The following is a 27,015-nucleotide window of genomic DNA, read 5'->3' on the forward strand; positions in this document are numbered from 1 at the left end:
CCATGTTTGGTTTTGGTAATTGATGACAATCTCTATGGACTAATGGTTTTCTTGAGTTATATTTGAAGGTTTTGTCCATAGGCTTTTCTTGGAGTGCATGTGTTGATTTCAAGGAGAGTTTGTGTCGACCAAGGTGTTATTCAAGGAATTATCCAAAGATTGGTCATGTGAGAGTTAAGCTTATTGCAAGCATGTCTTGAAGAAGAAGATTGTGTGATCATTCATGTCTACCTTCAAGGCATCATTCAAATGAAGAGAATTGAAAAGGTTCAAGGTTGATCAAGACTAAGTCAAGAGTGAATCAAGTTGATCAACTCACAAAGCGCAGAAGATGTACCGAGAGGGATCAAGTGATCCCATGGTATGGTAAGAATTGTCAATCACGCTTTGTGTACTAACCCATGGTCTTCGTGAGAGTTCTTTGTGGGGTTAGGTTGTGGTGTGCAAGTTTAAGTGGAGCATCACGAAGAGATCAAATGCTTGAAGCTTGCCGTCCTTTGTGGTGATGATGGACTTGTGAAGATGTGCCAAAGAGTGGCTCACCCATAGTGGAGTATAGGGGAGTAATCAACTAGTCTTCATCGAGCCAACACAATCAAGAAAGGTGGTCCAACTTGAGGAAGTCAAGATCGTCATCATCTAGCTCAAGTGGACTATGTGCAAGGCAAAGGTTTGCCCTTGATAGGTTTTCTATTTTACCGGTCTCATAATGGTAGTTGGGAGACCGGGTTATAGGATCGATTGCCGTACTATCAAGGGGGGCTCTCGATGAGTAGCTTGATCGTATCGTTCATAGAGAGATCAGACCATTGCATCCTTGCATCATCTTTCTTGGTTCTTGTTTGGTTCCATTTGTGAGTCTTAGAGCTTATGGTCATCTTGATGACAAGCTTGAGTTCATCGAAAACTGAGTTCGCATGCTTCTTCTATGATGTTTTCGATGTTGGAGGTTTTGCCGGTTCTTCTCTGTTGGAGGTTTCACTCCTTTTTTTGTTGGCATACCTCCCCTGCCTCTTCTTACTATAACCAGTCGCTGTTTTGATACTACTCGTCGTCTTGTTTCCAACAAGCTTGAGTTTGCTCAATTCGGAGCTCATATGCAGAAGTTATGGCAGTTCTTGTTTTCTTGAAAGTGGTTTTTGTCTGGTCCCAGCGGTAGTACCGCGTGCCCCAGCGGTAGTACCGCTTGGAGCTCTCAGCCGTTGTACCGCTGCTTCCGGGCGGTGGTACCGCCAACTTGCTCAGCAAAGACTTGGGCGGTTGTTCCGGCCAGGCACCGCCCAAGTACCGGTCAGGCCTCTGTTTTGATGCGGTACTCGGGCGGTGGTGGCCCGGTTGGTCCGGTCATACCGGTACCACCGGTGTCCGGAGCGGTTCTACCACTCAGGACTTAGCCGCCCGAGCGCTCAAGGCCATGCGGTTGCACCGGCCCGGTACCGCTCGACTACCGTACTCAGGGGTGACTCCCTTATGTTCCTATGCGGTGGTTGAGCGGTGGCTGGACGGTTGGTCCGGTTGTTCCTCTCAACCGGTGCTACCGCCTGGTCGCCCGGTTGTACCGCCTGGTAGGGTTCTGTGCGTATACTGTGAGTCCCGGTTGTACCGGGACCAGGAGCGGTAGTACCGCCCGTGTGCGGGCTGAGCACATAACGGTTGGATTTCCCCCTCCTATAAAAGGGGGTCTTCTTCCCCAATGAACAAAATATCTTGAGCTCGTTTTTGCCCCCATTGTTGACCTTCTTTGAGCTTGCTAACTCTCAATCCCTCCATGGATTCTTGCTAGTTTTTGAGGGAAAAGAGAGAGGAGATCTAGATCCACATTTCCACCAATCACTTTCTCCTCTATGTGAGGGGAACCCCTTGGATCTAGATCTTGGAGTTCTTGGTGTTCTCCTTCTTGTTCTTCCCCTCATTTTCCTCCCTAGCATTAGTTGCTCCGATGGGATTTGAGAGAGAAGGACTTGGGCACTCCGTGTGCCCTTGCCATTGCATTTGGTGCATCGGTTTGAGTTCTCCACGGTGATACGTGGAAGTGAAGTTTGAGAAGCTTATTACTCTTGGGTGTTTGGGCACCCTAGAGCTTGTTCCTCTTGGGTGCCTTGGCGCCCTAGACGGTTGGTGTTGTTCGGAGCTCAATCATTATGGTGTAAAGCTCCGGGCAAGCGTCGGGGTCTCCAATTAGGTTGTGGAGATCGCCCCGAGCAATTTGACGGGTACCGGTGACCGCCCCCAAGGGTTGCCATAGTGTACGGGTTCGGTGACCGCCCCCAAGGGTTGCCATTTGTACGGGTTCGGTGACCGCCCTCAAGGGTCCCTTAGTGGGATCACGGCATCTTGCATTGTGCGAGGGCGTGAGGAGATTACGGTGGCCCTAGTGGCTTCTTGGGGAGCATTGTGCCTCCACACCGCTCCAAATGGAGATTAGCATCCGCAAGGGTGTGAACTTCGGGATACATCGTCGTCTCCGCGTGCCTCGGTTATCTCTTACCCGAGCTCTTTACTTATGCAGTTTACTTTGTGATAGCCGTATTGTTTCTTGTCATATATCTTGCTATCGCATAGTTGCTTATCTTGCTTAGCATAAGTTGTTGGTGCACATAGGTGAGCCTAGTTGTTTTAGGTTTTGTGCTTGACAAATTAACCGCTAGGTTTATTCCGCATTTGTTCAAGCCTAAATCGTAATTATTTTAAAATGCCTATTCACCCCCCTCTAGGCGACATCCACGATCTTTCACCAGTGCTCCTCTGAGTGTTGGTCCGAACTGGGCGATGTCCAGCGCCCCCTGGGCAACTAGGGTCTCAGCCAACCCGACGTCTGGCCCATCCGGTGTGCCCTGAGAACGAGATACGTGCAGATCCTATCGGGATTTGTTGGCACAGTCGGGCGGTTTTGCTGGTCTTGTTTTATCATTGCCGAAATGTCATGTAACCAGGATTCCGAGACTGATCGGGTCTTTTCGGGAGAAGGAATATCCTTCGTTGATCGTGAGAGCTTGTGATGGGCTAAGTTGGGACACCCTTACAGGGTATAAACTTTCGAGAGCAGTGTCCGCGGTTATGTGACAGTTGGGAATTTGTTAATATCCAGTTGTAGAGAACTTGACACTTGACTTAATTAAAATGAACCAACCGCGTGTGTAGCCGCACGGTTTTGGTTTATGTTTGAACGTAAGTAGTTTCAGGATCACTTCTTAATCACTTCTAGCTTCACGTCCGTTGCGTAGCTTCCAATCTTATTCTTATTTGTGTATGTTAGCCAACATATTTGTTTAGCGCTTGCTGCAACTTCACCTCATTACCTTATCCTACCCATAAGTTTAAATAGTCTTGATCTCACGGTTTTTGAGATTGCTGAGTCCTCGTGACTCACAGATACTACCAAAACAGTTGCAGGTGCTGATGATACCAGTGCAGGTGATGCTACCGAACTCAAGTGGGAGTTCAACGAGGACCTTGGTCGTTACTATGTTTCGTTTCCTGATGATCGGTAGTGGAGCCCAGTTGGGACGATCGGAAATCTAGCATTTGGGGTTATCTTCTTTTCATTTGGATTTGACTATAGTCGGTCTATGTGTGTATTTTGGATGATGTATGAATTATTTAAGAATTGTGTGACGTGGCGATTGTAAGCCAATTCTCTTTATCCCTTTCTTGTTCATTACATGGGATTGTGTGAAGATGATCTTTCTTGCAACAAAACCACAATGCGGTTATGCCTCTAAGTCGTGCCTCGACACGTGGGAGATATAGCCGCATCGTGGGGTTACAAGTAATGAGTTGCCGCAATTATGTCTACATAGAATCCGATTTTTTCAACATTATAGAAGCTGCCACTTTATTTTTATTTGTCTTCCTTCGTTATTTTATTTATACTTTTTTACCCTTTTGTCTTTTGTCTATTATTATTATTTTTCAACAATGTTGGTAAAATTGTTTATAATTTTTAAAATATTCATAATTTTTTTAAACGTTCATAATTTTTAGGATTTTATATTTTCTGAAAAACTAACTTTGAAAAAAATAGCAAAATAAATAAATTAAGTATTAAAAATGACCACAAAAGTTCTAAAAATCATGCTTTTTGAATTTTTTGTTTAAAAAAATGTTCATAGGAGTTTATAAAATGGTTTCCTTGTTTTAAAATGCTTTTTAATGTTTTTAAAGTAATTATTGTCGTGTTTTTGGGACCGAAAAGAAAAAAACCAAGGAAAAACAAGATGAGAATACGAAAATACCAACGGAGCGACAGATAGGAGGAGGTCCCACTTAAAAGAGGCCACCGGGTGACCATGGGGTTTGGATTGGGATCCATCCCCTTCTAGAATCTACACTCTCCCATCTCCAGTCCAGTCTCCACCCACCACCACTCCCTCACACCCCGCCGGCGACCGCGCGATGGCGGCGGCCGCTCCCCCTCCCGCGGCGGCGCTGGAGCAGCTGAGCAAGACCAAGATGTTCGGCGGCCACAACCTCCGCTTCCGCCACCAGAGCGCCTCGCTCGGCTGCCCCATGACCTTCTCCCTCTTCCTCCCCGCGTCCCCGGCCTCCAAGCTCCCCGTGCGTGCCCTACCTCCCGCCCCCAGGACCGCACTCCCCGTCTCCGGCCTAGAGATCTGACGGCGTTGTCGTGGGTGTGGTGCAGGTGCTGTACTGGCTCTCCGGCCTCACCTGCACCGACGAGAACTTCATCATCAAGTCCGGCGCCCAGCGCGCCGCCGCGGCACACGGCGTCGCCCTCGTCGCCCCCGACACCTCCCCGCGTACGTTTAACTTTAACCCCCCTCTCTCGCCGCGTTCAATTTCTAGGGTTTATGCCTGCCCCTCCCTCCGCGGCCGTACCATCCAATTGTGAGTGGAATATTGGAATTGGTGGGGGGATGTGGCGACTGGCGAAACGCAGTAAGGTTAAGATTTTTTTTTTGTGGAATTTTTTGGTGGTTTATGCATTTAGATTCGGGAATTGGGATGCCTCTACCAGACAAATTGTAGGATGTACCCATATGCCTGCAATTACCACGGGTTCACGACCAATTCTTTTTTTATTTTATCAAAAAAGAAAAAGAAAAATAAAAGGGAAAAGAAAATTGAGATCAATCAGGATAGGTATGAGCGGCTTGAATTCTGCATGTTGAATTTCGATGGAAAATACCTCTGATGCCTCAGAGTAAGTTTTGTGCGTGCATATGGATACACTCAATTCCAAGCATTTTCTGCCTCAGGGACTATTAAGGGCCTAACTCTAATCACTAATGTGTAATTGCATCGTGTCAATGGTGGCAGTGCACATGACTTGTGGTACCATGTCGTCTATTTGTTTGATGATTACGTTTGTGATGTGTTTGCTGAACGCTGAGGCTTCAGGGCAATTTGCAACCATAGATGCTAAAACTGATCAGATATTAGTAAACTACACAATTGGGTCTGTTACATTATCCACCCATAAATAGTCCTGATCCTTTCTTTGCTGGGTTGGACATGGTGATGCTCATGAGTATCATCTGACTCATACAATATGACTTTCGCCAACTAATAGTGTGTTACTTGATATCTGGTGCAATTTCCCATGTCCATTTGCTAGCACCACGCCTCCATTTGACTGTTTGAATTGCCCCTGTTTAATGGTTATGTTATGCCATTTTTGTGCCTCCATGGATTATTGTGTCCAAAATTGTTTGCGGTAGTGGGATTGTTCGGGGCTGGAGCCTGGAAGACACTATAACCAAACAAGGCCAACAAAACACAATCTGCCCCTTGTCTGCAACATGTATAAACTGTATTTTACATTTCATTTTTTAATTTTTTGAGGAATAAGATTCAGATTCTTCTGTCCAGCCTAAAGATGGCGTAGAGTCGAGTCTGAATAATTTTATGGGCATTCTAGCTTGATGAATGACTGCCGTTTTCCTGATATTCTGCCAACCGACAAAGTGTTTTGTTTCCTTTGACTACCAAATAACTTTTGGAATGTTCAATGTGATCTCATATGTATTCTTCTTATTGCCTTTCTTTTGTCATGAACACATTATATGATCTTGGCCTTGTTTAAACCTTTTCCTTTTCTCATCACTCCTTTGTTTCATGCAGGTGGACTAAATGTAGAAGGGGAGGCAGATAGTTGGGATTTTGGTGTTGGTAAGGACTATACCTACGATACTCTTGTTGTGCCATTTGCACTTTATGGGATATATAATTCGGCAACTTCCATGGGAGTCTACAAATTACGCATGAACTTCCATTGCCATTTATAAACGATTTCTAGCATTCGTCGAAAACCTTCCAGTAGCTGTACTGTTTGCTATTTTTTGTGTTAAATTTATGCTGCTTTGTTTGTATTGTGTTAGTTACGGTGCATATATTTATAATTTTGTTTGCTTTTGTTAAAAAACATCTGCACATAATTGCCGCAGTTGACAGATAAACCTCTTGTGGTGTTGAAGAGAAAGTAATTATTTAATCAACACATCAGATGAAGAATAGTCCTTTTCATGTTGACATTGCTGTATATTTATGTGGTCAAAACTCAACCAGAAAGTAGTCTGATTGTCCTAACAGCTAGCGGTGACACGCTTTATCCCAAGTTCCCAACCATCAGTGTGCCGCCAGCTCAGATGTTTTTATTTCTAATTATGCAAAGCATAGCAGATTTATATCTGGTGGATTAGATTTTTTTTATCAATGTGGTATCTGATAATGTGGTTGCTCTTTAGCCTTTGTTACCTGTTAAGTCAAACATCATGTACTATACATTCACCAAGTGAATTTGACAGATATGGCAAATGGAAATCTCATGTGGACATTTTTCTTTCATCTGTCACCTATTTTTGACCTTAAAGATTCAATAATGGAGTACATGTTATTTGGTCATAATAGGATTTCTATTCATTAATCTGTGAGGTTCTTCTACACAAGGTCTAAATCATTTGGGTAATAATGAATTCATGAATTTGTCCCTTAGAAGGTGCAGCTGCTTTATATTTGTTGAGTTTTTATATGCAAGTACCACTTCAAGAATTGTGTCATATGGATAGGCCTATGTGTTGTGCATGTGGCTAGAGGTAACTAACTTTCCTATCTTGACTATTTATGCGTAGGTGCTGGATTTTATTTGAATGCCACAAATGAGAAGTGGAAAAACTGGCGCATGTATGATTATGTTGTGAAGGAGCTGCCAAAAGTTTTAACTGACAACTTTGAACAGCTTAACACGTCATGTGCATCAATTTTTGGCCACTCTATGGGAGGGCACGGTGCACTGACTATCTACTTGAAGAACACTGACAAATACAAGGTACTATTTGACACTATTTGTTAAACCCTCTGCATCTGGAAATTCCTGTCTATGAACCTTTTTTCAGATTAGGAAACCCGTAGGCATCTACTTCACGCAATATCTGTACTCTCTTGTAATTACTTCCATGAAATCTCACTTGGCATTGCGAATTTATCTTACCTATGCAGTCGGTGTCTGCATTTGCTCCAATTGCTAACCCAATAAACTGCCCTTGGGGTCAGAAAGCATTCTCAAACTATCTGGGCACAACTAAATCAGAATGGGAGGCAAGTCTTCTCTGAGATCATTCCCCTCTCTCCCTCCCTCCTTCCATTCTCAAACCGGCCATGTAAAGTACTTAATAGTGCATGCTTACTGCAGGAATACGATGCAACCTTGTTGGTTAAGAAGTGCAACACACTTTCAACTCCTATCCTGGTTGACCAGGTATAATGCAACAGTGCGATAAATAATGCCCTTTTCCTGCTTTCATGTTATTTCTAGCCCATCGATGTTTTTATTCTATATTGTTGGAATGAACCATTTAGTGTGTTACATTGCATATTTCAATTCGAAGTGTAGTACAACCAAGCAACTAGTCATCTCCATAAGCATACAAGGTAGTTGGATAAGGTCCCTGGAAGGTATAAATGAGACGCAGTCTTCTCTGAGATCATTTCCCTCCCTCCCTCCTTCCATTCTCAAACCAGCCATTCACTTGATGTGACACAAGGATCCTGTTGTAAGGTGCTTGTGATAACATGGAGTCATCCTCGTGGACAACAGGGAATTGATCGGTTAGTTATAAATTGGGGCCTAGACCAATTTAAAATGAGTTGGTGCCTGAAAGACGTGATGCCATTTTGATTGGTATTCTAGCTGGGCATGATCGGTTAGCTTTGATATGATTTCCTCATCCAGTAATACTTTCTTCCGTCTAGATTGGCCAACACTGGTAGGAGTTCATTGCATGTTTCAGTAAGTGAATCTGCCAATATCAAGGTCAACATGTTAGAAGTTCCAAGTGTAGCATCCCTTTTCTGGCAGGGAGTGAGATGTTGCGAGGTTATAATTATGCATGTTCAACTGAACTGCCTAGAGCTGAAGTTTGGCAATTCAACAGCACTGCGTCAAGGAATCGATTATACATAGGACGACAGGTTCGATTGAACTAGTTGAGAGTACAAGGCCCTGGGGAGTAACCGTTGGCTTGTACATGACTTGTTTCTGAAGGACATGAATTTGAGAAGATGTGACATTTATCATCTCACAATCAGAGTGCGCTTTATTTGCAATCTGGACTGCCTAATGCTCACATCTGCATTGCTTAATTATGTTGCTTCCAATCATATAACAGTGAAGAGGAAGTAATGTTGGCACAATCACTTAAGTTTATGCGTGGAGTGGAACAGGGAGAGGATGACAAGTTCCTGGCGGAGCAGCTGCTGGCGGGCAACTTCGAGGAGGCGTGCAAGGCGGCGGGCGCTCCCCTGATCCTGCGCATGCAGCCGGGATACGACCATTCCTTCTTCTTCATCGCCACCTTCATCGACGACCACATCGCGCACCACGCCCAGTTCCTCAAGAGCGGCTGACTGGCCAGCCACCTGTAGCGAGTGATGCGATCGGTAGAAGTGCCGAGTCAGCGGCGTCGCCTGCCTCCATATACTACCATCTGTGTTGTTATCACTTGTGTGTATGCGTCGTGTGTCGGTTGGATTGAGACGAGACGAAGTGTGTGGAAATAATGTGGACGGCTTGCGGTCGTCTCTGAAGTGCGCGTGCATGCATGCCTTGGCTGGAAATTCAGTCGGTAGAATTTGCTGGCCCTGCTGTAGTAGCATTTGAGGTTTAAAGCGTCTGTGGCAGCCTAGTAAAGCACACATGCCGAGCGTAGCAGGTGTCACGTGATGGGTTGCCCTCGTCTGGATCTGCAATTTTTTCTTTGTGCACGGAATGCGCTATGTCGATCGGAATCTTTGCCCGTAGTATGGCGTGTGACCATGCACGCGCGGGGAGTTATTTCGTGGTCATGTCAAAACTTGTACGTGGATCAGCAGTAATCTTACTGTAATTCGTACAGCTGCAAGGTGATACTCTCTCGAACTGATACGTGGATTAGCAGTAAACTTACTGTGTACTGCACGTTTTTCTCTATTTCGTACAGCTACAAGGTGATGCTACCTCTTGTCCTTTTTAGTGTGCATATTAGTTTTGTCCGAAGTATCAGTCCTTTGATCAAATTTACGGAAAAAGGTATCAGTACTCACAATGTCAAGGCAACACTGCTAGATTAATTATAAAATGTAGATTCGTAGTATATGTAGTTGGTGTTGTAGATGTTCATGTTTTTCAATATAAATTTGGTCAAGATTTAAACTTCATAAAATTTGTCTTGACACAAATCTGACACGAGGAGTAAAAATGACCAGAGATCTCAGTAAAACAACTCGTGCACAAGAGAGCGAACAAGCACTCCCATGTACTACTCCATAGTAGATAATTAACCCAGCCATTGTTTCGGGCTTCACTGCCTGCCTCGAGCCAAACACTCGAAGAAAAACTACTCCTGCACACCGCACCCCGCACGCCACGCCACGGCAAGTTCCGGGAAGCTTCCCCGCAAGCGCCAACCCGCGTGCAGGCGCGCTCGTGGCCGACCCACCACCGCGCGGCCCGGCCCATCCACCATAATTTACCCACCCCTGGGCCCTGGCACACCAGTCCAGACGGCGGCATCCAATGCCCCCACCCACCCGCCCCGAGATCGGATCTGAGCCCTCCACGCCCACCACCTCTCACTCCCGCCCCACCCCGCCGACGCATGGGCCCATTCCGCGCGGAGGGCCACAGCGCAGCGCCTCCGCGTGGGCGCATGGCCGGTCGCGACCGCCACCTCGCCCGCTCCCCCCGCGGTTATTTCTACCGGGCCGAGCCGCGCTTGGAGAGGGCAGAGTCAGTGGAGGTGGAATAGACTAGACTAATCTTGTAGCGGGGTCTCCGGCCGCCTCTACCACCGAGGCGAGCACGCCCCTGCCGGCCTGCTCTGTCGTCGGTGAGCACGCGCAGCGGCCCGAAGAGGCGCGTACTCGCGGGGCAAAGTGCGCCATCGACCCGAGGTATACCTCGTTCTCTTCCTGGTCTGGATCCGTCCGTCTACTTGAGTTTCGTACTGAGTAGATCCACTGCTTAAGCGTGAGCTGTTGGTGATCCGCCGTAGGTTTTACTATCTCCTCCTTCCGTTCCAGTAGATCCGCTTGAGCTAGGCTGTTGGACTAGGATCATAGGTGCGTGCATCTCAAGCCCGAACTGCTGGGCATCCACCGTAGTAGAATCGCGCCTTCACTTGGAAATATGATTAAATGGTAGGGGGTCGACCGAATCATGAGTAGATCTATTTTCTTCAACAAGTAAATCATGCGTGCCAAGTACTTCTTTTCAATGCCGGCTCGTGTGTGCATCTTAGTTCTTCAGTGCAGATTGCTGGCCATCCATGGTAAATTTATAGTGTGCTAATCTGATGGTGCAAGCTGCTCGAGGAAACCAAAAGTTCTCTATGCCTTGCTCTACTACTTTTAGGTTGCTCTGGGTTTCTTCTATGAAGAGATGTGCACCAGTGATAACAGTGTGAGATTGTTATTTGCCCGTTTACTTTTTTTTTGTGATGGTTGGTGTGTGTGCGATCTTAAGTGCAGACCGCTTGTCATTCACTGTTATTTTTTATGTGTACATTTAGAGTGTCTTGAGTTTCTTTTAGGTAATGCTCATTTCTTTCCTAGATGAGATAACTAGCTCATGATTCAGTGCTGTATTTCTCTTCATGAAGATATATTGTACTCCTGCAGGTTTGCTTGCCTGCTGACCTTACAAATATTTTCTTTTCAATAGGTGCCTTGGTATAGAATGAAGTGAAGAGAGCAGAGTATCTTGGTCGTACTAATCAATTCATCATATTATGTGCGCAATAAGATTTTGCTATGCTTTCACCGTCGATGCCCACTGGTTGGATCATGCTTCTGTTTATGAGCTCATTGAAGTAACTCTCTCGTAGCTCAAATGGGCCAATTTCTCGTTTGCGTGGCACACAAAACCTTCAGCTATCCATCTCCATACCAGTTGGTCTCTCTTAATTTTGTAATCTTCTGGAAATATGCTTACATATAATAAATGATGCGAAGGTAGATCATAGAAACATGAACACAATTCTTAATCTAAAGCAAGATGGTGTAGGCTACTTTTTGTGATTTAACACAAATAGCAGGCACACATGCACCAATACTAAGAAAATTAGCAAAGAAAATGAGTAAAAGAGGCACTTGACTTGTAGATTATAAAAGAGTGATGATCTAGAAGTCAACCCTCTTTTACCAGTAGTTTTGATCTACCTTCTCATCCATAGGATTAGTTATTATATCTAAGCATGTTTTTAGAAGATTAGAAGATTAAGCAAGCTCATTCGATATGTAAGGTGGATAGTTTGAGGTTTTGTTTATCATGAAAAACAAGGGATTAGCAAGTTTGAGCTCGGTGGTAGAATTGCTTAGTGAGATCGTGAATAGGAGCATGATTCAACCAATTGACATCAATGTTGATAAAGGCATGGAAAAATCTTATTGTATACATGATATGGTGATTGATTTCATGGCACTGGGTGAAAGCCTTCTATCCAAAGGCGGCAAGATGTGAAGATTATCCATCCGAAAGACCATGACAGGTAGCAGCTATGTCACAATGAGGTCTGTTGCAATTGTTGATTGGGTGTAGCTTGTTGAGTGCTCCAAGTTCTACATGCCCTGGATTTAGAATATTGTGCTGCATGTCTCCATTCTTGGCAGTCACAATGATTCAAGAATACTGTGTTTGCAATGACATGAAGCTCCTATTGTATTTCTACCAACTAGTGCTGAATTAGTCATGAGTCTCTTGGTGTATTTGTACCCACTGATGCTGAATTATAGTTGAGTCGAGAACTGTCAAAGTTCTGTGTCGGCTCCTGCAGTTAGCTCATGAGGAACTTGTTTACCCCATTCCTTTATTTTGATGCTGGCTTGTTATACATTGTGTCTCTTTTCTTTATAGCAGTAGCAGCTTTTGAAGTCTTCTTGCTCTGCTCTTTGTATGAAATGTAAGGTAATTGTTCTGAAATGATATGTATATGTTGCTGTGTATTTTTTTAATGTCTTGTATATGTTACATGAACTGATGCAATGATTTTTGGTAGAATTGCATGTACAGTACCAACGTCTTCAACTGTTATTTTCTTTCTGACTGCCATCAGTGGCAGGATCACAAGTGAGGCCGTGCAATGTCCGTGCTTATCTACTTGTTGAGCCGTTTGAGGATATTGGTCCTGCATGCTTTCCAATTTTGGATTTTTTTTTTCAAAACTATGACGTATTTTATAGCAAATTCGGAAACTGCAAAGAGTGGACAAAAATCAAAACTAGCAATTTGGGCCGGAAAGACCTTTTTGGTCAGGAGTAGGCCGAAAAGTCTTTTTTGGTTAGGAGTAGGCCGAACAGTTCCCTGGGTCCATGTTTTCACGTTAATGGTTGACCGAAGTTGCATGGCTTCACTCTTCGGCTTATGTTAATCTTTTTTAATTTTAGTATATAAATACTGTGCAACCATTGTCCATCTTAGACACTGAAAATATATATTTCCACGCAACCATTTCCTCTCAATATTTTCTCATTAACTTTTTTCCGCCAATCCATTCCTGTCATATGTTCCTGCCATCCGTTTTTCGTCAACCCCTTCTCGCCATATATTCCCGTCAATCCTTTCCCACCATATCATAGTATACCATTAAATAAATTCTTCATATTTAAAAAAAAGAATAAAAACGCAAGCTATGGAGTCAAAAACCTGACCTCATGCTGGGTATATGTGTTACCCGACAAATAGGATAGCATCTGGCTAATGTACAACAACCGAACCCTTTCTTTATAAAAAGTCAACATTTTCGAAAAAAGTGAACAATTTTACTTTAGCACTTTAAATAATTATTTAAAATAAAAATTTCCGAAATGCGAACAAACTTTTAAAACGTGAAAATTTATTGAACACATGAACAAAATTTTAGAATTCCAAATATTTATTGATTTTTTAAGTGATGAACAATTTGTAAATATACACTGAGCATTTTTGTAGTATAAGCTGAAATTTTTTTGAAGACACATTGAATATTTTTTGATATTGGGTTAATGTTTTTCTGAATTGTGAAGCCATTTAAAAAAAGTGGAAAGATTTTGAGAAACATGATTTTTTAATATGAAGAATTTATTTAATGGTATATTGTGGTATGGCGGGAAAGGATTGGCGAGAACATATGGCAAGAAGGGGTTGTCGGAAAACAGATGGCAGGAACATATGACTGGAAGTGGTTGGTGGGAAAGAGTTGAGAGGAAAAGGTTGTGAGAATATATTTTTTCAATGTCTAAGATAGACAATGTTGCATAGTATTTATATATCAAAATTTAAAAAAAAATCGCTTCGGCCTAACGTAAGCTGAAGAATGGAGTCATGCTACTTTGGTCAACCATTAACATGAAAAGGTGGGTCCAAGAAACTTTTCGGTCTACTCCTGATCAAAAAGGACTTTTCGACCTACTCCTGATCAAGAAGGTCTTTTCGGTCCAGGTACGCACCTTTTTGGCTAAGGCAAGGCTGAAAAGTCCATTTCGGCCAAAGGGTGGCCGAAAACACCCTTTTCGACCCGCGCGTGGCCGAGGTGTGCTAGTTTTGATTTTTCTCCACTCTTTGCTATAGTTTTTGAATTTGCTATAAAATGTGTCATAGTTTTAAAAAAAATCCCATTTTTGCTAACTAGTTTTTGCTAATCGAGGCGGCATGAGAGGCTGAGGCTCTAGAGCACTGTATTTGCCTTGTTTTGATTTGTATTTCTTCTGTAGTAGGGGCATTAAGTTCTAATTGAGATTGTATTGCAGTCAGTTCAGTTTATAGTACAATTTTTCAAACAGTTCAGTTTATAATAAGACATGAAGTTGTAATTGAGATACGATTTAATTTAGCCGCAACAATTTTTTGATCCCTAGAAATTCTAGTGTTACTCGATCCAAAGCCAATTCCACAAGCTGTAGTGTACATGATCCTTTCAATTTTTTGAGACTTTGGATAGTTATAGCGGCCCATGGTGCAAGATGTACCTTTCTTTGGCACAAACAACAACAACGCGGTCAGCTCATATGCTCTTGGATGAACAGTAAATTTGAAAATTGTTTAAAAATTAAAAAAAATCTGAATTCTTTTAGGCAAACTTTAAGAAATGTTTGGAGTGCTTGCACTCGTGGCCAAAAAGAAAAATCAAATCAATGCTCTGAAATGGTACTTTTGAACACATAAATTTATTTTGTTTGCCATGATTTTCACCAATGTGATTTTATTATAATGAAACTCTGCAAGCACTACAAACATTACCTAAAGTTTGTAAAAAATGGTTCACATTTTTTTGGACCCTATTGTTCACACCAGAAGCATTTGATCTCGAGCTGAGAAAAGTACTGATGCGGTCAATGTTGGTTTCCTTCTACATTCCTGGCTACCCCAGCTTCTACTAGGAAACAAAGATTTTTCTAGTGTTTTTTTTTAAGATTTACTGTTCACTGAGAGCAGCCGAGCCCGGGTTAGAAATGAATATTCGCACGCTACCAGCCACTTCACCCAGAACACCACCAGACTCGCGTTTAGTTAAAGCCGCACAAGCTAAGACAGGGAGATCGCAGTGTGATCTTCGCTTCGACAGGTTACTGATGGTGCCAGAAAATACTACTCCCCCAGTTTGATTTATAAGATGTTCTAATATATTTAAAAATCAGAACTATATACACGTGTTTCAGTGTGTTTGTTTATTTATTTCAGTCCGTATGTAGTCTATATTAAAATGTCGAAAACGTTTTATTATTTGGAACAGAGGTGATGCATCACATTAACTGTTTGAAACATTTATGTTGCATGCTTCAACATTGCACATAACGTGGTGAATATTACATGTGACTGTGTGTGCTTCTGTATTTAGAGTAACCGAGCCGTTCATATCAACGCATGTCTTCTCACGTGGCATTGCAAGTAGCAGGAGCTAATCGAATTCGTCGACATGGACTCCAAGGTGCGAGCCTCCAGTGCTCCCCTGCTTCTAGTCCGACCAAGATATAGGTTCAAGGACGCTGCATTTGCCTTGCCTTCTGTAACAACATGAAGCTTAGGGTCTGTTCGGAGACTCTCCGCTACCCAAGTCCGCTCCGGGAGTTGGTGGAGCTATAGTTGAAAATGACGGAGCGGGGAAAAAGGAGCTCCATAGATTCTGAGATTTCAAGGAGCTGGAGGACTGCCGAACACCTCCTTACATGATATCCACTTATGCCTGAATTCCGTTATCACTTCCGTCGATTCAAGAACCGTCAAGTTACTGCCGTGCCTCCTGCATTACAATGTACTGCTGGTAGGTTAATTTGCCTGCTTGGATTATTTGTTTCGTTTCTTTCTTCACAGCAGCTTTCAGAATTCAGACTCGTTTATTACAGACTTGTGGAATAAGAATTTGTTCAGTTAATAAGATCTTGTGAAGTTTTGCCTTCAATTCTAGCCGTTGCGTTTTTGTTTCTTCATCACCTTTTCATGGTACAAAGTTTACCAAACAAAGAGGAAACACAGTGGGTGTTAGTGACCCTGTTGATGCATCGATGTCTGAAGTTAAGAAAGATTTGACGAGCAAACCAGATCAGGCAACTTGTTACTTTTCTGTAGCGTAGCAACACGTCAGTTTACACCACATGTCATGACGGTACATAAGCATGATTTTAGGTTGATAGGGCACACAGTAGCAAACAAAAGGAAATACAAAGGCAACAAAATAAATAATTCTCCTTTTGAAAAATAAATAAATTTATATAATCAACTATTCACTGGTTCTTTCTTCTACGCGTTCTCGCCTCTAGTTGGGTCGCACTTTTCACGCACCATCTTTTTTAATTAGCTAGAATTCACAAATTTATATAATCAACTATTTTTTTCTATTTTATTTATTGATGTGAAACTTGAATCTAGATTAGAGGCCGTGTGGTGTGATAAAAGCATATTGTGTTGATGTTGTCAAATTTCTGCCCTTTTTTGTGAACACCACAATCTGTGTTGATGATACTTTATCCCATCAACTGATGGGTGATGAGCAGAATAACAAAAATGTTTTAATCCTATCATGAGGACTTCTTCAGTTTATGATGGCATCTGTTTGTCCACAAACGCATTAGATGCCCCGATGCAGCAAATGTATTTTGTATCCATCCTTAGGCTTCATTCGGTAGGAGAATTTTTTATAGATGCATTCAGTTTGTAGGAAACGCGTATGAGAATTTCATAGGAATACTGTTTATTTTCTCTGTTTTAAGAGAAATCTACACGTACACTTAAAACTCATTTTGTGTGTAGGAGCCAGGCAAGACAATTTCTTAGGATGACAAGTGCCATCTTATCAACTTCCTCTACTATTCCTAAATCCTATGTTTTTGTTTCCTCCAAACAGAATGAGGCCTTATACTTTTAATCAAACAGTGCAAGGAAATAGTCTTATGACCTCTTTGATTCATAGGATTTCTAAAACGCAAGAATAGAGAAAATACTGGAACGGAGTGGCATGGCATCTCCAATCTTATAGGACTAATGGGCGTTTGATTGGACATAGGATAGATGTTCTTGACACGGGGCTGGAGTAGATGGAAATTTTACTATGAAAACTAGTACAAACGAATCCTAAGGAAGAAAATCTTACGAATTATAATCTTAGGAATCAAGCGGAGTCTAGATCAACCACCATTCTTAAAATTAGCAATATGTGGTCATTTGCTCCACTACGGACGCAAGGAGGTGCGTGGTCAGTGGCGGAGGCAGGGGGGATTTACTGCTAATTTACTTATAAACAGTATAGAATTAGTGTGCATTTGCAGGTAAGAGCCTATTTTTTCAATGGTTTGGCCCTTCCAACCAATTTTAACATCCCTGACCCCCCTAATCCGATTTTCCTGGCTCCGCCACTGTGGGTGGTTCCAAAGTTGATTAAATCCAACGACCAAGGCAGCTGTGGGTTTCTAGACAATGCAAACCTTAGCTATTTAACTACACTAATGCACCTGTTTAGAGAGTTGAGGCATCGAACCATCGATGGCATCGTCTCAAGTGTTCTGACGCCCATTGTCTATTGGCTAGCACCAAAGGACAGGGCCAAAGGGGCATACGCTTATCCTAGCGCATCCACATGGCCGGCTATTAATTAGTGTGTTCCACATGGGTGACAACGCGTCGCAAAGTCAGCGCATGGAGATTGATTGGCTCAAATTTGACAATACAAATAGGGAAGACATAGGAGTTACTGTGGAAATTACTTTTGGAGGCCGAGCTCCATGGAGGCCTCCAAATGCAAAATTCAAAATTCATGAAAATTCATACATTTCAAAAAATTCTGGAAAAAAAATACAGATATAGATGAAGGCATAATGCACAAGTGTGTATATTTTCAGGATGAAATACATTGGAATGAGGGCTGTGCAGGAAAAAAAGTTTGGGGCTTTTTAACACATGATACTAGTCATCCCCAGACCATGAATTTGTCTTTTTTGTACAAGTAGTATTTCAACGTATTTCATTCTGAAATTTTACACACATACACCTCACATCCTTGTTTACTTGTACAGTTTTTTCCAGATTTTTTTTGAAACCAAAAGTTTTTATTTTTCAAAAATTCGGCCTTCATGTAGGCCGAGATCCAAAACGCTTCTCTCGAGTTATTGGCCCTTAAATGATGCAACAATTCATGGAGTTAAACAGGTTCAAATCTGTCCTTTGTTTTTTTCCTTTTCTTTCGGTGCGCCGGGCGGTGGTTCCCTAGTTGATTAATCCAATTATCCAAGTAACTGTCATGCTTGTCTGGAGTCAATGCAAACTGAGTTGTCCTGGTGCTTAAACATGGCCACATGGATGTTAATTAGTGATGCACACATGATCTTAGGGAACATCAGGAATCTCTCTAGTTTTTCTAAGTCACATGAAAACTACGCGTACGCTAAGTCAGTGCCTTGTGATTGGTGGTGCGGTGTATAATTACGAGGCTATTTATTTCTTCCATCTCAAGATCTAATCTAAGCCTTGTCAGAGTAACACCGTCTACTATTACTACCACAACCGCTGATACATGGGACCCCGCTATCCACAGCCCCGCATGGCAGCCAGACTATGAACATGACCGTCTAACTAATCCAGATACATCATTAAATTAGTAAGAATTCTGTACAACACTGGTTTCTATACCTTAGCCAGTTTCTCCCTTATGACACGATCATTGCCTAGTGTGCCTTTGGAGTAACCACATAGCGCTTCCAGCCCTCTGAGACCCAAACCACTCCCAGAGAGGCCGAGACATGGAGATTGCCATGGGGGCTATTGGCCCTCTCCTCCCGAAGCTCAGTGAGCTGCTCATGGGAGAGCTCACCATGGAGAAACAAGTGAGGAAAGGCATCAAGTCTCTCATGATAGAGCTCACATTGATGCATGCTGCCCTGAGTAAGGTGGCAGAAGTTCCCGTGGACCAGCTTCACAAGGGGGTCAAGATTTGGGCAGGAAATGTCAAGGAGTTGTCGTACCAAATGGAGGAAATTGTTGATGTTTTCATGGTGCGCGTGGGGGATGGTGGCAAACCTGCCAACCCAAAGAACAAAGTCAAGAAGATACTCAAGAAGGTTAAAAGATTATTCAAGAATGGCAAGGATCTCCATCAGATCTCTGATGCTCTAAAAGAAGCGGTTCATCAAGCTAAGCTGTTGGCCGAGCTGCGCCAAAGGTATGAGCAAGGGATGCGAGATCCTAGCACTAGTGCTAGTGTTGACCCTCGCATGATGGCCCTATACACAGATGTGTCTGAACTCATCGGCATTGATGAAACACGAGATGAGTTGATAAACATGTTGATTGAAGGTGATGATTGGTTGAAGCATCCATTGAAGACAGTCTCTATTGTTGGATTTGGTGGGTTGGGCAAGACAACTCTTGCCAAATCAGCATATGAGAAGATCAAAGGGCAATTCGATTATGATGCTTTTATTTCGGTTTCTCAGAATCCCAGCAAGAAGAAAGTCTTCAAGAATATTCTCTATGAACTTGACAAGAGCAAGTATGCACGCATTCATAGTGAGGAATGGGAAGAAAATCATCTGGTCGATGAAATAATTGAATTCCTTAATGGCAAGAGGTACATGTGTTTCTTTCCTTTTGCAAACGGATTAATTATCATTTTGTCTACTTAAATAATGATAGTATTTTAGAGTAGTGCATATGCATCTTGATACCATATTGTTGATTTACAATTTTATGCTTTTGGCGTAAATGATGTAGTTAGTACATAACCCATCTTTCAACAATTAGGGAGTGCATACATTAAGGCGACCAAGAAATTCTTATGCCTAAGTGGATGATCTCAACTGTTAATGCAACAATTGCACATTTCTAGAACTATAGTTGCACATAAGTTATGGTATGTGTGTGGAAATCTAGGTCTCAGAATATGCAATTTGGTCGAGTTATAAATACTTTTTTGTTAGTTTCCTCTGAAATAACATATCCATACTAATATAATATATATCTTACTGTATATATCTTCATTGTACTGATTTACTAACTAATGCAAAATGTAAACAAAGGTACCTCATCATAATTGATGACATATGGGATACAGAAGTGTGGAAATTAATCAAGTGCGCTTTCTCCAAGAAGAGTCCTGGAAGCCGACTAATTACGACAACCCGCATCATCAGTGTCTCTAAAGCATGCTGCTCTTCCAAGGATGATATCTACAGAATGAAACCTCTTTCAGACGTTGTGTCAAGAATGCTCTTCTATAAAAGAGTATTTAATGAGAAAGGGTGTCCTCAAGAGTTGGTGCAAGTATCCAAAGACATTTTGAAAAAATGTGGTGGCATACCATTAGCTATTATTTCTATAGCAAGTCTTCTGGCTAATAATCATGAGATGAAAACAAAGGACCAATGGTATGCTTTGCTCAATTCCATTGGTCGCGGACTTACAGAAGATTGCGGTTTGGAGCAGATGAAAAAGATATTATTATTCAGTTATTATGATCTACCTTCGTATCTGAAACCTTGTTTGTTATATCTTAGCATCTTCCCAGAAGATCACAAGATTATGAAAGGAAAGCTAATATGGAGATGGATATCAGAAGGTCTTGTTTATAGTGAAAAACAAGAAACTGACTTATATGGGCTTGGTAACAACTACTTCAATGAACTTGTAAATAGAAGTATGATCCAGCCAATTTGCATTGATGATAGAGAAGATAAACAAGCGTGTCGTGTACATGACATGGTGCTTGATCTCATATGCTCATTGTCAAGTGAAGAAAACTTCGTCACAATTTTGGATGGCACCGGAAGAAAAATGCCTAATTTGGTTCGCAGATTGTCCATCCAAAATAGCAAGATGGATGTTGATATTTCTAGGATGGCACACATGAGATCTATTACCATTTTCACCAATAAGGTTGTCGGGAAACTGTTGGATATTTCAAGTTTTCAAGTTCTTCGTGTGTTGGATTTCGAAGGTTGTGATATCTCGGATATTGGGTATGTGGGAGATCTTTTACATCTGAGGTACTTAGGACTAAGATATACTCATGTTGAGGACCTTCCCACTGAAATTGGGAAGCTACAATTTTTGCTTACCTTGGATTTAAGAGGTACTAAGATAAAAGTTCTGCCATCAAGTGTTGTTCATCTAAGACGTCTGATGTGCCTGCATGTTGACTATCATATGAAGCTGCCGTCTGGGATAAGTAATCTGGTTTCCCTAGAAGTGCTAGGTACAATGATGATGTTTGACAAGGACCTCAATGCTGTGAAAGAATTGGGCCATCTGACCAAGCTCAGGGTGCTCCAAGTTTACTACCATGTTGATGAGATCCTGGATAAAGCTTTGATGAGATCTCTTAGTAATCTGTACAAACTGGACAGTCTAGATATTTATGTCCGTGGTGGAGAAATCAATTTCCTGAGCGAAGATTGGGTGCCTCCTCTGCAACTCCGTAGATTGGCTTTCTCGTTACCGTCGAGTTGGTTCAAGACACTGCCATCATGGATCAATGCTTCATCGCTTTCTCTCCTCACCTATCTTCATATAAAGGTGGTTAAAGTGTCATCGGAGGCCATCCAACTTATTGGGATGCTTCCTGCTCTTTGTGTTCTCGAGATAATGGATATTTCTAAGTTCTATGAAGAGCGTGTGGTGGAAATGTCCGCCCTTTCCTCTGTTGCGTTATTCCCGTGTGCGAGGGAGTGTCACTTCCTTTGTATTGGTGCAGTGCCATCTATGTTTCCACGAGGAGCTGCACCGAGGCTTAAGCACCTTGGCTTCACCTTCTCAGCTAAGTGGATCACCCGTGAAAACATCGATTTGTGCATGCGCCACCTCCCTTCCTTGGAGCGAGTTGAGGTTAAAGTTATTAAGGAGGAAGCTAGTGATCGCGAGGTGTATGAAGCAAAGGCAGTGCTGAGGGCCGCAGCAGAGGACCACCCCAACCATCCCGTCCTTGACTTACATTGACGCATGTATAGGAATAGGTACGCACACTAGGTGTTCATTCTTATGTGTCATTGCTCTTTCTTTGTTTCTTTCTCAGTTTCTAGAGAAATACACCTCCACGAGCTAACCTCTGGTGTACGTGTATTCTTTTGTTTTCTCACCAAGTGTTTAATTCCTCTCCACTTCTTTGTACAGTTTTAGGCGGCGAGAGTGCTAGGTCGATTCACAAAATCTTTCACTCAGCAGGTATTATGCTAACAGCATTGAGCTATTCTTAATTTCAATATTTTGTTTAGCTAGCTAGGTCGATTGATCTGGACCCTAAAGCCTAAATATTGTAATATGAACTACTTCTACTTATGCAGCAAAGTTACAAGATTACATATGTGAAGTAATTCAGATTAGTGAGCAATCCACTAAGTAATATGTGTTTCTATTGGATGAAACCTGTGCTTTTATTTTCTGTTCGGAACATTTGACTGAACCATTTGTATGCATGTGCTTGCACGATCCACATCTGCATGTATTTGCTAGCAGTATATGCTACGCGCCCATCTGAAGTTCCAGCAAATCTGCAATGTGGATTTCGCCTTGGTTACTTATGGTGCATAAATACATAGCATCAGTTGTTACTTCTGCTTGCCACAAGATCACATATAAAGTGCTCCACGTTACATTAGCAAGCAATCCACTAGTAGTACTAGTACAAATACGTGCCCTGTATATGTGCCCTTTTCGTAGTTGGATGGACTATGTTTTCTTCTTCTGTAACATTTAGCTGGGCCATTGACATGTATGTCCTTCAACATGGCATTGCAGGCAGCATGAGCTAACAAATGTCCTCGACATGTACTTGATCGCGCATGCCTCCGCTTCTTCTCCAGCCATACTGTCAAGCACACTGCGTTTGCCATGCCGTTTGATCCGTCTTCGTTCTGCAACAAGATGAGGCAAATCAACCGACTCTTCTAACTTTATACAGGGGACCAAATCATATATGTGATGTTTTTTTTGTTATCTTGAAACAAAATTGTATCAAGTGAAGCATACAAAGACGATGATCTCATAGATCGATTGTCATTAGCAGTGTCTTGTTATGTTGCCCCTCGGTTAATGCATGATTAATCTTTTTTCTTGAACGGTGCGTGAGAGCCAGTCGGTTTCGGCCGCAGTTTCAACAGAAATCTAAGTGAAGCTGTAAGGCTGAAGCCACGCCAAATTCAGTCGGACAGATTATTTAGCGATGCCTCAGTTTGTGCAGCGTTTGTTATACATGGGCACATTCGGGTGTAATTACTGGCCAGGTCCTTGCGTTGTTGTGAGGTATTCCGATTTGTCACCACACGTTCCAGAAACGTTGGTCAGGCCTTCTGCTGTCTGCTCTTTTGTAGCAACTTCTGCGTGAGCGGGGAGATTTCAGATGGAGTTGCAATCAGAAAGATGCAGTGCCCAAGCTTACTAGTAGTAGTAAGAAAATGATCCTCCGGTGAAAGTGAAATCACGCACAATTAGAGCATCTCCAGCCATACGCCCTGGGGACGAGCCGGCTCTAGATCGCCCCCTGGGGCTCGGTTTGCTCCCAGTCACGCGCCCACGGTCGCCGTGGGTTCGGCAAAGTTCGTTTCAATTTTTTTGCAAACTCGACGAAGTTCGGCCGATTTTTGACGAAATTTGTACAAAAACTTAAAAACATGCATGAACTAACTTAAAAACGAACTAAAAGCCTAATAAGCCGCTGCCGCCACCGTCTACATGCCGAGAAGGCTGTAGAAGCGGGTGTAGTCGCCGCCGTCGTCGTCGTCGTTGCCGCGCACCTCACCTGCGTGCCTGCTGCATCCCTCGTCGGGGTCGCCGACAGCGGTTGACGGCCCGGACTCGCCCTCGTCGTCGCTGTCGATGATGATAACGCCGCCCTCCTCGGCTACACGGCGACGCTCCTCGGCGCGGCTACGGGCCTGGGTCTCCAGTTACGCCCGACGCTGGCGGCGCACCTGCTCGCGGACGTAGTCCTCCCTCACCCATTTGAGGGCGGACTCGTCGTCGGGGGCCACCATGCCGGCGTGCTCCGGCTTCACGGGGAGCATGTCTGGCTCGGGCTTCGGCCGGACTAGGCGGACGGAGCGCCTCGTTGGTGTAGTCGCAGGCGAGGGTTCGTTGATGACGAGGGCGCCGCTGCGAGCACGGCGCCCAAGCAGTGTCTCCTCTGGCTCGGGCTTGATGGGGCGGAGGGCCGGCGAGCCGGAGCCCGACGACGAGGACGACCCCGGCTCCATTCGCCGCGGCATCCAGGAACTGCCACGCTGACGATAGAAGAAGGGCCACGTCGGGTACTCCAGCCGCGGCACATTGCCGGTCTCGATGTGGTCGAGGACGGCGTCGAGTGTGCGGCCGGGGACGCCCCACCACTGGCGCCGTCCTTTGGAGTTGTGGCAGCCGCGGGGGACAATGCCATTGACGGAGGCGATCTGCTCCTCGCGACGGCGCTGGAAGTACATCGTCCACGGCGTTTCGCTGTCGGGCGCGTACCTCGGCTCGTTTCGCTGCTCCTCCGTCAACAAGGAGCGGATGCGGGCGATCTCCGCCCGCCGTGCCGCCCCTTCTGGCACCGGCGGTACCGGGGCGCCGCCGGCGCTCAATCTCCACGAGCCAGGCACACGCATGTCGGGGGGCGCCGGGTACTCGGCCTCGTACAGAAGGCGCGCCTCCGGCTCCTGGAGGTGTCGGCGGTCGAAGCCGTTCGCCGCTGCACCGTCGCATGGGTATCTCTCCGCCATGGTTTCGCTCGTCGGCGGGCAGGGGAGTGGTGGGAGAGCTCGCCGGTGGGGAAAAGGCTTTCACTGGAGGTAGAGGGGGAGGCTGTGGCGCTCACCGGCGGGGAGGGGCGCCTTTTTATAGCCGAAGCGGGGTGGCCGGGGGGCTGCATGCGGGCTAACGCGTGGCGCATGCGGGCGGGACGCGCGTCTTCACTACGCCGCCCGTGAGGCATCAATGAAGGAGACCGGCACGGCAGCGCGGCAGCCTTCACATTGATTCCTGCGGGAACCGAGGCGATGAGGTCGACGAAGCGCCTGTCTCGCTGACTCGGCGGGCCCGCGGCTGTTTCACGCAAAAACACTCGCCCCGGCGCCCCCGGGCGCCTCCCGGCGTGTCGGGTTCGACCTGGGTCCGCCGACGCTGATTTCGACCCAAGCCGGTGAAAAACGGGCTCCTGTGGCACGACTGGGCCGTTTTTTCGGCGCCGGCACAAAAAAATCGCCTGGGGAGGCCTTTCTGGGGGCGTGGCTGGAGATGCTCTTAGAGCATTACTAGTAGAACCCTCAAACCCTCAAATCCTTAAAGCAGTTTTAAGGGTTGAGAAATGCCACTTTTTGACACTTTTAAGGGTTGAAAAACAGGGGCGAATACTAGAACCCTCAAGCCCAACCCTTAAACTGCTTTAAGGATTGGATTTGAGGGTTCTAGTCTTTGCCTCAACCCCAACCTTTAAATCTATCATTTGACATCTCACAATTTATGACAACAAGAACACAATCAACTTCCAAACAAACTACCAAATGACAATCATTGATGCATGGTTTAATAGTTTACATCACAAAATCATCATCTTCCTCCTCTCATCGGCACCATCACCAAAAAGTTGCACCTCGGCGCCATCTCCTAGACCACATGCGGGCTCCATCAAGCATCTCCATGGGCACCGGTGGAGTCGTACATACCGCCATCGCCACAACTACTCATCGGAGTGTCACCTCGAAAAGTAGAGGACGCAACACGGAACATCCTCTTCCTCTCCGCGACTTGTAGTCCTTCCACCATTGCAATTGGTCTTGATCCATGTCCTTCTTGGACATCATCATGTGTTCTTTCTCTTCCACCATGAGTTCTTTCCATACCTTTGCCTCTTTGAGCTTGATCATCCTCTCCTCCAACTCGGCCTTGCGCTTTGCTTCTTCATGTTTGCTTCAACTTGTGCAAGCTTGACCTCTTTCTTCTTCTCGGTGATAAGAAGCTTCGTCTCCAATGTCTTTGTTGTCAATTCCTCTCTTGCCTTCATCATGTGGTCCATCTTCTCCCTTAGGCTTGACGCCTCTTCTTCCATCTTCACCCTTATCTTGCCCTTCTTGGTTCCCTCGGGCTTGCCCAAGTTCCTCTCCTCCTCATCTTCACTATCATCCATCCTAAGCATTGCCGACTTCTTGGCTGCGGTCTCTTGATCCCTCAACTTCCACTTGTCAAAGTTTTGAAGAATTGTCCAAGCATGCTTAAATGGGAATGGCTTGCCCTTGGAAGCGGCCATCTCCTTGTACCTCATGCCGGCAATTGTCTCCTATCAACCACACATAAATCACATAAGAACCCACCAATAGCATAGTACACACACATAATCAAAATAGTGAAGAAATATGTACTCACATAGTCACTCTCCACGGTTCCACTAGGTGGTGCATCCCTCACTTGGTCCATGGCCGCACTCCAACGAGCACAAGCGGGCTTCATCAACTCCCACCGGCCTTGAAGCGACCGGTAAGTGCGAGAGATGAACCCACTATTCTTCGGCTTGATCCTACAATAGGTGTCCTCGATCCTTTGCCAATACCGTTTACCGGTTTGATCGGTGCCGGTGGTTGCATCCATTCCCACAGCTGCCCAAGCACGAACCAAGAGGATATATTCCGCCTCGGTGTAGTTTGTCGACCGCGCGTGTGGGCGGGAAGCGGCGGTGAATACCTCCTCCCCTATCTCGCCCACCTCCTCCTCGTCATCACCTTCATCCTCCTCATCTTCCTCTAAGTCATCACCAACCCTAAAGGGTTCGAGAGGCGGAGCCCCGAGGTCCACCTCCGCGTTTTGGAGGAGGTCCATGAACGAGGATGGGGTTGCCATTTTCTCGAACACCTCGTGCGCGGCGGGAGGAGGTTCGGCCACGGCGACGAAAGGAGGTTCGGCGACGGAGGCGGGCGGGGCGCGGGCTTCTTCCGCGGCATCTTCACGGCCGGGGCGACCTTGGATGGCGCCTTCGGCTGGCTCTTCTTGGTGGCCGGGGCGGGAGCCAGGGCGGGCGCCGGGGCGGTGACGGTGGCTGGGGCGGGAGCCGGGGAGGCGGGAGGAGGAGGTGCGAGGCCCGCCCGCCGCCGCTTGGCCCCGAC

General features: G+C 44.7%; 2 protein-coding genes and 1 long non-coding RNA gene across 3 annotated transcripts; all 3 read left to right on the forward strand.

The window, feature by feature from the left end:
* Positions 1 to 4,297: 4,297 nt before the first annotated feature.
* LOC119270390 (S-formylglutathione hydrolase-like) lies at positions 4,298 to 9,427 on the forward strand. Its single transcript, XM_037552396.1, has 7 exons — positions 4,298 to 4,557; positions 4,643 to 4,760; positions 6,085 to 6,132; positions 7,092 to 7,288; positions 7,459 to 7,557; positions 7,652 to 7,717; positions 8,683 to 9,427. The coding sequence occupies exons 1-7, from the start codon at positions 4,396 to 4,398 to the stop codon at positions 8,863 to 8,865; spliced, it is 873 nt and encodes a 290-aa protein (XP_037408293.1). The 5' UTR covers positions 4,298 to 4,395; the 3' UTR covers positions 8,866 to 9,427.
* A 784-nt stretch (positions 9,428 to 10,211) lies between these two features.
* LOC119270391 lies at positions 10,212 to 12,447 on the forward strand. The gene is made up of 2 exons (XR_005134083.1): positions 10,212 to 10,389; positions 11,159 to 12,447. It is a non-coding gene; the product is annotated as an uncharacterized LOC119270391 (long non-coding RNA).
* A 6,252-nt stretch (positions 12,448 to 18,699) lies between these two features.
* On the forward strand, positions 18,700 to 21,889 carry LOC119273064 (disease resistance protein RGA5-like). Its single transcript, XM_037554366.1, has 2 exons — positions 18,700 to 19,526; positions 19,975 to 21,889. Exons 1-2 carry the CDS (start codon positions 18,700 to 18,702, stop codon positions 21,887 to 21,889), a joined length of 2,742 nt encoding a protein of 913 aa, XP_037410263.1.
* The last annotated feature ends 5,126 nt before the right edge of the window (positions 21,890 to 27,015 follow it).

This window comes from Triticum dicoccoides, chromosome 3A (genome assembly GCF_002162155.2).
Source record: "Triticum dicoccoides isolate Atlit2015 ecotype Zavitan chromosome 3A, WEW_v2.0, whole genome shotgun sequence".
Classification (NCBI taxonomy): Eukaryota; Viridiplantae; Streptophyta; class Magnoliopsida; order Poales; family Poaceae; genus Triticum; species Triticum dicoccoides.

Bases quoted from the DNA above. Each gene is read 5' to 3' on its own strand.
- LOC119270390 (XM_037552396.1), top strand. From the start codon at position 4,396: ATGGCGGCGGCCGCTCCCCCTCCCGCGGCGGCGCTGGAGCAGCTGAGC. The intron at 4,558-4,642 runs GTGCGTGCCCTA...GGTGTGGTGCAG, and splicing joins CCCCGGCCTCCAAGCTCCCC to GTGCTGTACTGGCTCTCCGG. The intron at 7,289-7,458 runs GTACTATTTGAC...TTACCTATGCAG, and splicing joins AGAACACTGACAAATACAAG to TCGGTGTCTGCATTTGCTCC.
- LOC119273064 (XM_037554366.1), top strand. From the start codon at position 18,700: ATGGAGATTGCCATGGGGGCTATTGGCCCTCTCCTCCCGAAGCTCAGT. The intron at 19,527-19,974 runs GTACATGTGTTT...ATGTAAACAAAG, and splicing joins GAATTCCTTAATGGCAAGAG to GTACCTCATCATAATTGATG.